At 39.6% G+C, this 15,838-nt stretch overlaps 1 protein-coding gene across 6 annotated transcripts in view; it reads right to left on the bottom strand.

Moving 5' to 3' along the window:
• The window catches only part of ARHGAP29 (Rho GTPase activating protein 29), a 49,670-nt gene extending 34,175 nt beyond the window's left edge, over positions 1–15,495 (bottom strand). For 3 of the 6 annotated variants that reach the window (XM_064663950.1, XM_064663951.1, XM_064663952.1), the window contains exons 1-2: positions 15,379–15,495; positions 12,323–12,668 (exon numbers count right to left, since the gene is read on the bottom strand). In XM_064663950.1, the coding sequence (XP_064520020.1) occupies positions 12,323–12,584 (262 nt within the window). In that variant the 5' untranslated portion in view covers positions 12,585–12,668; positions 15,379–15,495. Of the gene's footprint in view, positions 1–12,322; positions 12,669–14,635; positions 14,841–15,378 lie in introns of those variants that run through there. The other 3 variants (XM_064663948.1, XM_064663949.1, XM_064663953.1) reach the window with 2 other exon arrangements.
• Between the last annotated feature and the right edge of the window lie 343 nt (positions 15,496–15,838).

Below are 15,838 nucleotides of genomic sequence, written 5' to 3'. Positions count from 1 at the left end.
GAACACATTTTACATTAGAACTGTAAATTGTCAAGTGGATGTTATCCTACATTCTTTATGATGAACACATTTGCAATAAGTCTGATCAGTCACAGTTCACCAGAAAGTCATATCCATCAGGACAGGCGACTATACCACCAGTAGTAGTGACTTGCTACTTATTTAAAGGCATTTCACTAAAACTTCATCAGTCACTGGACTGAACAGCTGCCAGTGGAAGACACTTAAAGTATCTTATGCTTTAAACAACTATGTTCCTTGCATATTGGTTCAAGTTCTGAAAGCATATGAAGTAATACTGAACATTCACAGCACACGTTTCTGAAGAAAGAGCAAGTCAGGAAATGAAAGACAATCCCCAGCAATTTGTTCACACCATATCAAACTGGCACACAGAAAGGGTAGTATGAAAGTTATGGTTTGTGCATTTTAAATAAAATAAATTTAACCTCTGCTAACCAACACCAAGAGATTATGAAACAATACTTAACCTTTAGCTTATTTTAATTTCAGTCTGAAATACTGTTTATTCTACATGGCTGCTCCTTCCACTTTTAGCCCAAGTCACTGATTGAATGAAGAAGCTATTTTACTGCTGCCTGCCCACCTAGTTTTCAAAAGACCACACAAAGCCAGGATTATGAGATTATATGATGTTAAACAAGAGGTGCACTACTTTGTGCATTTATTTTAAAGTATCCTTTGAACACAATTATAGACTGTTTTAGGATGTGATAGTTGTCCATTTCTGTTTTATTGATGAAAAGAAAAAAGTTACACAAAATCAATTTAGATATTAAGTGGTATTCAAATCACTAAAGCAGCAGCCAGTAACATTAATTGTCTAGAAAACTGGTGAACATAAAGGATTAAGGATTATTTGAAGTTTCTTCACTGAAGTCCTACTGAAACAACCACCCAAGAGAGTAAAGCCTGACTGTGTAATTCACACAGGTGACACAGAGCCATTTGAATGCTCCAAAGGAAATTATTTAAAAGTCTTCCCATTTCCTAAACTCAGGAACAGTAGATCCCCTTTACAGTATAATGTTTTATTATCAGTCATTTCACACCAAAACGTCTTTGATTTTGTATGAAGAGAAAACAGATGTCACATTGTCACTTGCATGTTCTAAAAGACAACAGTAACCCACTGCACACCTCATTATTAGTTTTTAATTGAGTAGTATTTCTTTACAAATACCTTGCAATAAAAAGCTGAAAAAGACAAACCACAGACTTTGTTTGCTTTGTGGTTTTCAATTTACATAGCTGTTTCTCCCTAGTACCACCGAAGTTGTCATTCCAGCTAATCAATGCTACATTAAAAAAAACAAACCCAATAAAATACACAAATGATGTGCAGTCCAGCAAAAGCTACAGAATGTGAGAATTATAATAGAAATAGAAAGAACATGGTTAACTATATATTTCAATAGTAGCCCCATGCATTTAATTCTTCATACAATGGCATGCAGCATTTGATCCAATTTATTTATATGCTCCAGGCTTATTGCTTTCTTTCCAAATTAGGTTCTCAGTCACCGCTTTCTTTCCAAATTAAGTTCTCAGTCACCTTCTCATATCTAGTCGACATCTGAAGCCAACCACAGCTAGAAAGAGCTCTCCATACCTTGCTGAATTTGTTTGCTTGTCCTTAACACAAAGGCTTGCACACGAATACCAGAAAGCATTTAAATTGGACCACTCTGCAGTCTTAATCCTACTTCTTCACCACTGGCATAAGCTATTTATCATGGTCACTTGTCAAGACCCTTTGCAAACTGTCTTCACTCAACTTTCACAATTCACATATGCTACTAAGCTTTCAGATAAACAATTTGCACCTTACCCAAGGAAGCACAAAGCAGATATGACTATTCCTCCAAAAAGCTGCCTCCTTCAACTGCTCTTTTGTTGGGAGTCATTAACCTACTTGCGAGCTGAGACCACAGCCCATTTTGTTGACCAGTTCAGGTTCTCTGCACCTCCACTTCAATTATTCCAGTAAACATTTTTTTTTCCACTTGTCAGCATCAGAGAACTTCTGGACAGACCTTCCAGTTTCACAGTTGTGGTAGCACAAAGTACTTTATATACCCTCTATACAATCAATGAATGAAAGAAGAAGTCCACAGGAGAAATAAACAAAAAAAAATAGATTAAAAAAACCCACAAAAAACTTAAGCATTTTACTGAAGAATCTGTTCATACCACTATCAAGACTAAAACATCAAGATGAATTTGTGAACATTGAGCAGTCTTTAAGCTAATGCTTCAGGAATACCTTGTCCATAAGTATTTCAGCAATATCTGGTCTTGCAAATCGAGCTAAGAATATGCTCTAGTCCCAAAGAAGAACATTAACTGAGATGTTACATTTCTCACAAGACAGAGCTCTAAAACAATCACACCTGCGTAACTGGAAAAATTTTAATACAATACTCAGAGAAGAGCACCCTTTGGAAATGCTGGCCTACAAAATTGAAATTTGTCCCCAAGACCTAAAGATGACAAAGCCTCTTGTTGAAAAGGCATGAGGTGAGAAAGAGAACACACTTGTGCTTTAACTCCACCATACAAATACACTTCCTGCAACTCATTGATCTACAACCCTGCAATTCATTTTTTCAATTGTTTTTAATGCATCTACACTGAAACCTCCTCATCAGGCCTTCCACTTGAAGATTTCTAAAACTAGAAAAGGATTAAGAGTTAGAAGAAACACTTGATTCTTTCCAAAGTAAGAACCTCCCTTTCCCTTTTATGTGTATGTGTAGCAACATACATAATCCCACAGTCATTCTATGTCTCATAGATAAGCAGTACTAACAAAACTTTCAGAAATGTAATGAACTGCTGCAACATCCACCTGTTAGCCCTGAACCCAAATTATAAACATCACAGAGAATCAACACATTTGAAAAAGGGAATATGTTATTACTAAAACAGCTTAACTATCTGAAGTAGTTCAGATACGACAAAGAACACAACACTGAAGAGATAAATTTGGTCAACCTAAGATTAAAACAGATTTATCAACTAAAGATAACCAGAATTGGCAAATAAAAATTCCATCATACTTTTAAAAATTACTCCAAGAAAGTATGCAAGCAGTAAAGAAGGAAAAAAAGGATAAAAAGGAAAAATACTTTGTTCAGCTAAATCACAGCCTCTACAAAAAAAGGTCAAGTCCTAGGATTTGCAGTTACACTGTTCTGCAGTGAATGTCATTAAGATGAAAGTTTAACTCACACATAACTATTTTCTACAGCCTTACCTGAGTCACCTCAATCTTCTATAAAAAGGGGCATTTTAAGCAGATAAAGGAATGAGTCCCCATAAAACCCCTACTTTCCTTAAAAAGGGAAGCAGCTCTCCTTGATCTCCTACGAAGATCAAGGTCCAGGCTCTGTATCAAACCTCCTATCCTACCATGCAGTTCTAACTCTAATCCATTACCAAGACATTAGATCTAACATAATCAAATCACTGCAACTGCCAGAATGCTCAGAATTAAGAAACAAGTCAGCGTCAGTTCTGTGACTGAGCTACATAGATAAGAACAAACACTTCCAATGAAACTGGTGGAAAAGGAATGTTTTAGTCCATGAAATCTCCATGAAGTCAAGATCATCAAGATGACAATCACAACTCTCAACTCCAGGTTGTCAGGCATACCAAAATTATTCTTATTGATATTTTAAGTTGCAATTTTGATAAACTGATGCATCAGAGAAATGAGAAAATGGAATATTTTAGTGGATACACTATAATAGATTTTGCCAAGAGCAGAAAACTATTTTAGGGTGAGGGATTTTTGTTTTGTTTTTAAACACAAGAGCTCCTACATCTACATGGGAATTGCTGGTTAGAACACAAGACTTCACACTGGATATGGATCAAATCTTATCTTTCAGGTGTTAAGGCAGAGTTCTTTGAGAGATACAAGTTGTTCTTTTGTTCAAATGTTCCCGTTTCTTAAGTTTCAAACTATATTAGAAGAATTTTTGCTTGAAAGGTCTAGCTTTACTTTCAAAACAGAAAACTTGACTATTCATCCTCTTCCTCACTAGTCACTGTACATCTTGCTAATCTTGTAATTTCAGTTTCATTACTCTAGTTGCTGTGATGGAAAGGGAAGGTAACTCTAATTAACAAACTAGCTAAGGCTCTTTAAGTGTTTTGAGATCCTTTTGTACATCAGAAATGCAAAAAGGAGAGGAATAGAGTTTTCCCTGGTATTACAATTTTTGCACTTCAAAAGCAACATAAAAATAGAAAATGCTCAAGCTTTCTTATAAATAGTTCAGAGTTTTCCTAAATAGAGATATGCTAATTATTTAAGTCAACAAAAATATCCGGACTGTACGTAAGGGTTGATTTTACATTTTAAACACTCACAGGCCTTCAAGACGCACACCCCCCTCCTGACTGCTGATCTTAGACACTATAGCAACAAGTGAACATTTGTTCTGAAGGAATGTGGAGTATGCAACTGGGGGAGGGGTAGTACTATCAGCCACAAACTTATCTCCTGGTCCACTAAGTTATTATTTAACCTCAGTCTTCCCTGAAACTGAAGAAACAGCATTTCCTATCCAACATTAGCAATGTGCATTTAACAGGCAGCTTACACTTTGACTACAAAGAACACAGATTTGCTTGAACTCAACTTCCAGAGGAGGTTGGTTTTTTCCTCTTGTTCAGATTAGTGGAAACAGTGGAAACAGCAGAAGTGTTCCATGACTGCGGATGAATTAAGCAGTGCTCTATCACTGCAAACATGCAAAGCAAAACAAAATGCCCAGCTCCTCTGGCTCTGGTCACAGCATCTGAAAGTCCAAAACTTCCTAACAAAAGCCTGCAAGATAGACTCTGAGAAAACAGAAGGCTTGGCCAAAATAGTTTGTGGAATCATCTGGAGTGAAATGGAAAGAAAGGCAGAAAGTTCTCCCAGCTTAAGTGAAACATTCCTGGAGAAAAGCATGCTTGCAACTATACAGTCAAAGTTTATGGGAGACAAGTAAACTACTTTTTGTTGGATTGTTATGGGTTTTTCTTCATTCACACTGTACGAACTTCTGTTTTCTTTGCAGAACCTCTCAAGTTCGAGGAATCTGGCACTGGACAGGAACAGGATTCACAGGCAGGGATCTCAGTGCTTTCTGTTCATGTGAGGGACCAGGAAAGTAAGGGAAGCATGGGTGTGAAAGTAAGGGAAGCATGGAAAAATGACCAGGACGTCTCTGGCTTGCTAGAACTCCACTAAGAGAATCAGTTCATATGCCCAAATAATTTCTTCCTTTGACTTCTGCCATTAAAAACCACCAGAAGCTGTTAAAAAAAACCACCAAAAACCCAACAAAGCAAACCCACTACTGTTAGCTTTAGGTTCGTAATTTTACTTGTTAAAAAAATTTAAGGAAGTATTTACTTTGTTCTTATCCTTGTTTACATACTTTACATCTTTTAGCTTGAAAGACTATTTCAGATTTGTGAAAGAACAATTTCAAATTGACAGAACTAATATTTAGCAGTGACTACTACTTGGAGGTATGTGAAAGGGTGTACTAATGAACTTCCAGGTCAGAAAGATCAGAAGCACATATGACTTTGCACATAAGAAATGGGTTTTAGGAAGGTGAGTTTAAAAGAGACTGTCAAATTCAAATATGCCAAAAGCTCAGAGCCAAAGTGATCAATTAATTTGCCATCTACAAAGGGCATTTTCTGCTTGCTGTTGTCCCCACCACCACTCCACCTTTCGTATTCCCCCATCAAACTTCGCATTCAGTAAGGGACACAAAAGAATTGGTAAAGGGTTTAGCAGTGTATGCTGGGATGCCAGGGGGGAATGCCACACCAATTCTGCCTAGAGCTCACAGTCTTGTTCCATTTTAACCTCTGGCCCCTTGTTCCTTGGCCAGCCACCTTCTCCCTCTTGGCTGGTACTCAGTACAACCTTACAGTCAGCACATGGAGCTGATCTTGCTAAAACCTAGTTCTTTTTCTTCCTGGGACTAGTTTTCAGGCAGATATGCCCCCAAAGCTGGCTTGCTATGCAGTCACCAGAGAACTACTGCTAGTGCCAGGAAGATGCAGCAGTGAGATCACAGCAGCTCACACCTAAGTTTCTTCCATAAGTTGCTGTGGAAATAGACAATTAACGTGTTTAAAACACAGTCCTAAACAGAAGAAAACAGCAGTTTTAGATGCATCTTGTAGATTTTAAGTTACAGAACCAGTTACCAACCAATTCAGCTGTTGGTGGGGAGGGAAAAAAAGGAATTTTGGCAGGAGCACCTTCAGAAGTCACTCCTTCCAGCTGCCTTATACCTGTCTCAGCCTGGTTTAGTCCTGGCCTCCCTGGTACAGTAGCTCACAAGGACACTTCTGCTAACTCTGCCATGGGAACAGTAACACCCAAAGCAGCAAATTCAAATAGTCAGAATTCACCTTTTAACACCTAATTTGGTTCAGCAAGATGATGAATAATCTTATTACAGGCTGATACATTAAAAACCACGCAGTTAGTTCCTTGTGGACCAAGTTTTATTAGAGTTTGAATAGTAATATATCACAGAATTATTCTTCAGATATTGCAAGTAAATTACACTTTGGTGGATTTCGGAAGTGAAAAACATTAGAATTCCACTTCAGACTAATTTTCAACATCTTCAAATACTTTTAATCCTAGCTAGTTTATTTCCTAGTTTATTAGCTCCTAACTAGTTTGTTTCCCCCTTTTTTTTTGTGCTACATGGAATAAGAGGACCAATGTGCTACACTGCCACATGGATTCCTCTGCCTTTTTCTAAGAGTCTCAAAGGTCATTTAATAATTCACAAGCAGATTGTTTACACATTTGATAATCACTGTGTTCTCAGAATCCCCAAAAGTTAGCTACCCTGGTAGCATTTTACTTATCCTTCTCTCATAAAGGTTTTTTATTTATCACACAAAATACTAATGAGCAGAAAACCAGAACGTCTTCCACAAAAAGTTTAAAGAAATCAGTCCAGCTTCCCTGGAAACAAAATAAATATAACCCCCAAAACATTCCTTCCAGAAACTGTTGCAAAGAAAGGTAAACACTTTATGAGATCCTTGTTTAGAGCAGTTTGCCCACCTACCAAGCATTCATAGTATCAGGTGTCATTAGACAGGTAAATACATCTAGTTTAAGGGTGTATCAAAGACAGCACCTTTCACTGAGAAACATCAAAATTGAAATAAAGAACAAACAGCAAAATTACACCCAGTATTATAAATTATCATAAATTCAATCTGTAATCTTCACTGCAATAGGTAATGAACTTCAGATTTCCCTAACGAAACAGAGCAAACTGACTTTCACAAACGCCACCTCAGAAAAAGGACATTAATATTTTAGACTGTATGAAAATATAGAAATAAAAATCAAATGCTAAAAATACTACAGTGCCTTAATTATACTAAAAATACAGACAGTATACATTATCAAGCCAGGAAAGGCTGAAGAGAAATCATTCATCTTCGAGCCTCAGGCACTATATTCAGTAAATGGCTTCTGGCTTTTAGTGTAGCATGCGATTAACACCAATCTCCACGGTGCTAAAAGAAGGTTTTGAAGTCACTAGAGATTACAAGTTCCTTATTTTCAGGAAACTATTTAACTTGACACACCTCTAAAATTGTCCCACTGGGCTGAATATCTTATCCTTCAAAAATAAGGACCAGATAGGTTTCAAGTTAGGCAGCATTCCTGATTCTTTTGAAAGTATTGGTGCTACCATACAGAGGATGCAGACATTCCTGACCAGGCCATCCAGCTTCACCAGTATTGTTACTCTGCTTCAGTTTTAAAAAAGACTTATAATTTTATAAAAACACTTATAAACTCTAAGAAATCATAGGCAAAATCTGATCCTCATAGAGAAACTTGTGAGGAAAGGTAAGAGGTTTTATCTTACTACTCTGGTTTCTAAAATACCTGGAAAAACAGCATACTAGCATTTTAGAAAGAACTACAATTTACATTACTTGAAGATGGGATGAACTTGAAGAAAAAAGTTTTTGCTCATGAAAAGGATGCAGAATTACCCACATGAAGCACACAATATCACACTTTGAAGATTACTTCAAAGTTTGTGATAAAGTAAGCAATAATTCCCAAATATATTCTAAAGTACAGTCAAGAAGACTATATATTAAAGTGTAATTACTCCTGCACTTTTAAACCACATGCAAATTTTAGCCTGAGAGCTATTCGTAATGAAACACAGTATTTCCCACAGTCCCAAGGGCAGACCTTACAGTATACATTACATTCTTTAAAAAAAAATTTAAAAAAAAGCAGATGTCACAAAACTAGTAGCTAACTATCTTCAGAGTAAGGAAACAGGAATGCTTCCCTCCTCTCTAATGCAATACAAGTAAAAGTTACTATGTACTGTTTAAAGGTGAAATACTAAGTCTGAGTTCCTAGTTAGAAGATATTTTACTGTCCTAAATATTGTTTTGTGTGGTCCTTTTACACCTGAGTAAATGAATTTCATTTAAGCAAAGACCATACAGCGGCATTATTTGCCAACAGTAAAATTTATTCTATAAAGTAAAAGCACAGATTGTAGTCATCAATCTGATACATAAATACCTATTAAATAGATTTTCAACTTTGCATATCAATGCAATAAGCAATACTATTTTTGCACTGATAGATTCTCCAATACGAGTTTGTAAGAGGTAGGTCCTGCATATTTTTTCCCAAAAAGTGGCTTATGTGCTTCCTATACAACTTCTATGAGGTACAGGCATCTTTATCTTTGGGAAAGATTGGACAGTATATAGCAATTACCCCACACCTCCTATTCTTCAAAAGAATGTACTACACATGTAGAAGCCACCCAGCCTCAAAATTCAACATAGTTTACTTGCAGATGCATTAACCTCTTGCTTTAGGACAAGAACTAACCTCTTCAAGTTATAGGATTTACCTTAAATATACCTCACACACTTCAAATTCTTAAGTATTTTCAATACTGTGGTCAGGTGGTTAAGCCCTCAGCAGGTCTCCACAGGAGACAAACAATTTCTCAGTTCCTAAAACATTCTTTACCATGGGAAGTTCTTATCTTGAGTGCCATTACCTCTGAAGAACACAGATGGCTCCAGACTTTAGACTGTACTTCACTGTATGTCCTACCTTTCCAAAGAGGGGTACAAGTTGAAGGCATCAATTAGATTCTCACTCTAAGTGTAGCACAAATTACAGGTAATGATCTGAGTCCTCTAAGTTAATTCAACATATACTCTCAAGCCTGGCCTTCCAGGCAGAGATTTTGTTTTCATTTTCTTCTTATCAGAAAAGAAAGAAGATTAACTTATTTTTAGTCTCCTTAATATATTTCAATTATCTCTGACTTCATAAAATACGAATGCCACAAACGAAGACAACCTTTCAGTTCAAACACAAAACCACGATGACAACAGAACTATCCTTACGAATATCAGCCACGAGACAATCTTGCTCATCTGGAAATTCACCTGAAGACTGGACCAAGAGATGGATGCACTGACTGCATCAGCTGCACTAACAACAGCTACAGTTTCAGCCTGTCATCAAGTAGAATTAAATACAAAATTTCTCGTGAAACAGCACATTGATCTAGGTTCGAAAACGGCCCAGAGCTCTTCTTAATGAAGACAATGGTAAAGTATCTTGATCCTATACCTCAGATTGCATGACTAATAACAGAATGTTATATTCGATGAATACAAGGCTGAGATTCAAAAGAGAATTTAAAAGAAGACAGCAAGAACTGAAGTGTATGGAACACAAGGTATTTCACTCAACACAAGAGTGAAATGTTCAAACAGATGACAAACTTTTAAACTCTGCAGTTACATTCAGAGGGTGTTTTGTTTGTAGGTTTAGGGTGTTTTGTTTGGTTGGTTGTGGGTTGGGCTTTTTTGAGGTGGGGACTAGGGTTTATGTGAAGTATCATTAAGAAACACACTTCCTAATTGGTACCAGCAAGGAGGTTCCAAGTTTCTTAGATTTCAGTTTATACAGAAAACTTTGTTGGGCAAGAGTCTGAAAAATAATCAAACTAAGTTACAATGCTGAGTTTACCTTTGTTGAAAGGTATCCAAAATTTATTCAGCATTATGACAATTAGACTACTGTAAGAAACTAAATCATATTAGCATAAGAAATGCAAAGAGAAATAGCCTTGACATCTACCAAACATTTCATTTATGTAACACTCCTCTTAAAAGAGATCTCAGCTTACTTTTCACTTTACATATCCACTTGCATTAACACTGTAACAAAACAGTTCACATCTGTAAGCCTAAGGCACTTATGATCTAATTTAGACATGGATGTATGTTATCATCCAAAATATCTTAGATTTTTCATCCAAGATTGCATCACTACATAAGATGAACGTTAAATGAACCATGGGCAAATAACTGCTGGGCTCTTCCACGGCAGCTCAGGTAACACAAGCAGGTAACACATGGCACAGACCCATCTGCCAACACAGACCCCACAGTGGAACGGCCAGCCCCGGACAATGGGGAGTCACATGGTCAAAAGTGAAGCCACTGTGCATCAGAAGAGTTTAGACAAATCAGCCAGAGAGGCAATAATACAATTAATAGTTGACGTAGAAGCTGAGGGAATAGTGGTTAGAGGCTGAAAGACTCTAGGAACACTTGCAAGGCAAATACAAACGCTGATGCAACCCTGTTACACCACTTACATTTGCCACTTCTGAACTGCCTGCAGATGCATGTAGCGTATGCACACCAAAATACACTTTTTTTTCCCCCATAGGTAGCAGCAAAACTTAATTTTGGTTCATATTTAATAAATTTTAGAGCAAAGTTTTACTATCCAATAAAGTCTACATCCAGTTGATAGATTAATGCTGTATAAAAAGGAAGAAATAAATTTCCCATCCCTGCAATTGATTCCACCTTGGATTAATTAATGCAACCAATTTCAGGATGGTGGTAAGCTGCAAGCATTAAAAACCAGAATTTCATGTGTAAGAACAACCTTTGTAAGTTTTTGTTAATTTTTGGACAATTGTAAACATTTCCAAAGATTAATAAGACAAAGAAATGCAAACCAGAGTATGCAGTTTCCAGCATGTTGTCTCCAGCCCGCAATAAGCAAGCCCAATATAACGGAACTCACTGTATTATAGGGACAGAGGTCAAAAGAACACTTCCAACAGTGGACAAGAAATATCTCTCCTTTACATGGATATCGTTCCTTTAAATGGACAACACTGTTTCACAAATGAATTCTATAACATAGTACAAAACAAGACAACAACTCCTGTCTTCCATGTTAGTTTTTTGGATCTTCTGAGTTCAAAATTTTAAACTGAACATTAATTAACTGCTGCTGCATGGCAACTGGAACACTAATATTTTGGCAGTCCTTTTCTACAGGATGCCCATTTCAGCATCAGTAGGCACCAGACACCCAACCTCACAAATAACTGCTCATCCTGTGTGCTCAGCAAAAACTTTGTGGACACAAAGTGATCACTAGTGTCAAATTATTGCTTCGTTAATTGTTTACACCTTTTGGCAGTGGTATTTCAGCTGTGTGCACACTCACTTGAACACAGAGGTGACTGCAAATGCTCAGCACTCGGGACATCTTACACAAAACTGCTCTGGATGTCATGTCAGCTATTAACCTAATAATATTTCTGTAGGAATTAGATAAAAGCTTTCCTCCTGATGACCAAAACCACGCTAATGCCATTTCCCTAATGGAACAGAAACACACAGTAACACACACCTCTCATAAGCAAGAAAATTTGCAGTTTCCACCTGCTGGCAGAAGACGGTAAATACTTCTCTTGCAAAGGAAGAAAGTGCAGAGTTACATTCTACCTTAAAACTCAAATTATTAGCATTTAAGACTTTGAAAAACCAAACAAAACCAGCCTAGAAAACTGAAACATCACCAAAACAGTAAGAAAATTGTTTGGAATTGGAAAAAAACATTCAAGCAGTTAAAGACTAGTCAGTTGACGGTCTCACTAAATTTTAGCATCAGCCTAGGCAGTCTGCTAAGAGCCTGTTTTCCCTTGTTATGATTATGAAAGAGATTGCACTGTTGTGATGAGGAAATACAGAACCCAAACTAAAAACCACGATTTCCCGTAATCATCATGCTGGGGATGGGGAGGGGAGAGGAAGGGAGGATAAATGGTAAAGGGCAGGGGGGAACAACCACAGTAAACACTAGTTAAAACACATGAATTGTAAGAGTTTCATAAAATCTAAGAATTAAGAACAACTGACACACCTTCTGAAAGAATGGCTTCCTTCAAGTAGAGTAGCACATCTGCAAATTTTCTGACATCATTCACCAGTTGCATGATATACTCTGGATCCACAACAGGATTATCATAGCAGTCAGAGTTGGAGCTAATGCTGCTCAGAGAGCTGCTCTTGGTGCTGCGCCCCATTCCCCAATTTCCTGAATTAGAGACGGTGAAGAAGTTGGAGGTAGACAGTCGGGCTAATCCCAAACCACGCTTGTTACTTCCGCCGTTCTGTCGCAACATCCCAGCAGCCGCCGTGCCTATGGAGCTCTGCAGGTAACACTCACTGCCACTTAATGCCCATTTGATGAGCCAAAGGTGAAACCCCTGAAAGTTGGGGAGGGGGAAGGAGGTGGAGGAGAAGGAAAAATGCTGATTAGTACAGAAATATATACGAAGCAATACTTTTGTACTGACAAGATCCAAAACTTCTTTCAAGATGATACTGCTTTGCATTACAACGCTGAACTGAATATTATAAAGGTTTTCGACTGTTTGAAGTTATTTAAATTCGTACAGCAGGTAGATTGTTGCATAAAAGAAATCAATGGTATGCAGAAATTATTTCAAAAGCTATTTATGATGCATGCTTATTTCATAAGAAAAGTTTCTGCCATGAATACTTACTCTGCAAACCTTAAAAATCACATTCTTTATATTTACCAAGACCTATTCTTTACCATGAAATGTTATTACAACTGAATATAATTGCAAAAACACCTGATGTGATACAGACCATGAGCAACATCCCCTCTTGCATGAACCACCAAGCTGTATTCAGCATCCTGTCTCTTAAAATAATAGCCTTAATCTGATAGGACGAGTTTTCTTTGTGTAGATTGTGCCAAGCAAGTCATCATGACCTATCACAGTTTGTCTCACGAAGGAAAACATCCTGAAAGAAGTTATGTGGGCTTTTCAGGCTGCTATCTTTTATTATGAAAAGCAATCAAAGGAAAAACATAGGAAAGTGGAGAGATTGAAAAATATTCTAGTATCAAAGTTTATCTGCAAATCTCAGTGCAGTTATCTTGAAGGATGTTGCTCTGCTTTGGTCCACCTTAAAAGTTCTCCCATAAAAACGCGCAAATTTGGGGGAGAATAAGTAAGCAACTACCTGCATTCCTTTCATTTAGAAAAAAAAGAGAAAGCTACTGCTAATTTCGCCATGTTGGGTTAAGCGATTCATTTCAAAGCACCAAACTGCAGGTGGCAGAGTCAGGTACGCTTCCAGCAGCTCCCACAACGCCTGCCGTTGTTCTCTCAACACCAGGAGAAATTTTCAGTGTTTACATTCAAGTGTAAACACCACAGGGAAAAAACCCAAAAACCAAATTGGAACATGACAGCTAGAAAGTTAACGTAGGTCGCAGATACATCTGTAGTAATTTCTCAAAATAAATTATTTTACCTAAAAATAGAAGTCATTAAGAACTAAAACATGCAGGCTGAAACGGGTTCTCCTGCATATGTTTGTGTTTGGTTAGACCAACTGAAACAGTAGCACCTTTAACACTTTGAACACTCCCACTGTGAATTTCTATAGGCATTACTCTAACGCACTTCAATTATTTTTCCATTATTTCTGCTTTATTTCTCTTTGCAATTTAAAAATATCAGAGGAAATGTGGTCAAAGCAGTTGTTTTTGTAATTAATCTGGCAGGCCTTCCAGGGAGCATGTGCTGGGGGGAGGAGGAACAAAACTTCAGAATTTAACACAAATTAACTGCTCTAATTTCTGTTTACTGTTTTAAGTCTGTACCTATAAGAGTACACATGACATTATACAAATAATGCAGATAATTAAGCAATTCCAAACACCTCAAGTAGACTGAAGTGAGGTTTACATTAAACACAGTGTTTAAGCAAGTTTCTTCTGTTCCCACATATAATTCTCATGGCTATAAAGCTACTTTGCAATTCCACCTTGCAATTAAGGCAAAACAAGCCACATAACCTTCCCTCCTTTTAACAAGTGTGATATCTATTTATATCGAGACAGATATTTTCATATTATTTAAAAGACAAGCCTCTTTTAAGTCTGCCAGCTTCAAAGTCAACTTTAAGTAGCAAGATGTGTTAGACCTGTTCCAGTGGCAAGTCCACGCTTTTAAAGATGTGTTATTTTAGAGATGTTGCTTTTTTTTTTTTTGTACAAGCAGTACAGTAATGCCACCACTGTAAAAATTATAAAAGTGATGACAAAGCGTTTCTGAATTAGAAAAACTTGAGAGAAACTTCTGCTGTAAAGCAGCAGCATAACAAAAACTGAGCAGCTTAGTACAACAGGCACCTTTTCCTCGTAAATATCAGCCCTGACGTCTGTTCCTCCTGTGTTACAAGGCAGATGGAGAAAAGTTTCTCTCCCAGAACACATGCCTTTCATTACTGAGAAGTGTTTCATATTTCTTCAGGAGACTCTGGCTTTGAAAATGAAAAGCGTCCACCAGCTTTGCTATAAACGCCTCCAGACTCCTTCGGCTCAGAGCGAGCCATTGCCAGTCCCGATGGAAAAAAAAAAAAAAAAGGAAAAAAACTAAAGCGCCAGATATTTCAGAAATTTGCTCTCCCAGCACAATTTCTCCGGTAGGGAGGGGAAGAAAGGAAAAAGAACGGGGGGAAAAAAAAAGAAAAAAAAAGAAGGTAAAAAGGAAAAGGGGCCACGTCGCTGGCGGGCCGAGGGCAGGGCCGCCCCCAGTGCCCGGGCGGGGGTCGGCGCTCGGCCCTGCCCCGCCGCAGTGCCCGCCAGCCCGCACAGCCCCGCCGCAGGTAGCGGGGCAGGGCGGAGGTGGGCGCTCGGGGAACCGTCCGGCACCGCGCCGGGCAGCGCCGGGCGGGGCGGTGGGGCTCGGAGGGGTCAGACCCGCACCGGCAGAGGAAGCGGAGCGCCGGGCCCCTCCAGCCGCCCCCGCTGCCCCGGCCACTCACCGCCGCCCTGCCCCACACGCTCGCCCGCAGCTCCTCCCGGCGGCACTAGGCGACACCCCGTCCCCGTCCCCGTCCCGTCCCGTCCCCGCTCCCTCCGCCGGCCCTTACCGGAGAGCGGCGGCCGAGCGCAGGCAGCAGCCGGGCCGGGCCCCGCGGGCCCGTGGCGCGGCCGCCCCGCTGCCCATGAATCGCTCCCCTCCCCGCCGCGCGCCCCGCGCGACGCCCCCGGCACCGCCCCCGCCCCGCCATTGGCCGGCACCGCCCCGGGGGCGGGGCCGCGCGCGGGACACGCGCCCTCAGCGCGCGCGGAGCCGGGGGCGCGAGGGGCCGGTGAGGGAACAATGGCGGGGCGGGAGCGGGAGCGGGAGCGGAGCGGGCGCCCTCCGGATCCCGGCCCGGCGGCCTCTCCGTGCGCCGGCTGCGGCCCCGCCAGCAGCGCCCGCCCGGCCCCTCGGCTCCTCCTGCGAGGAGCGGAGACCGACCGCGCCTGTGGCGTGTGGGCAAAGCTCGGGGAAAGGAGCTGCGCAGGAGCGACTGGTGTACACAAAACAAGCTTCAGAAGCGAGGA

Source organism: Pseudopipra pipra, chromosome 9, assembly GCF_036250125.1.
Source record: "Pseudopipra pipra isolate bDixPip1 chromosome 9, bDixPip1.hap1, whole genome shotgun sequence".
Taxonomy (NCBI): domain Eukaryota; kingdom Metazoa; phylum Chordata; class Aves; order Passeriformes; family Pipridae; genus Pseudopipra; species Pseudopipra pipra.
Note: the sequence above shows the minus strand (reverse complement) of the source record. Positions and strands in the feature narration are given on the sequence as shown.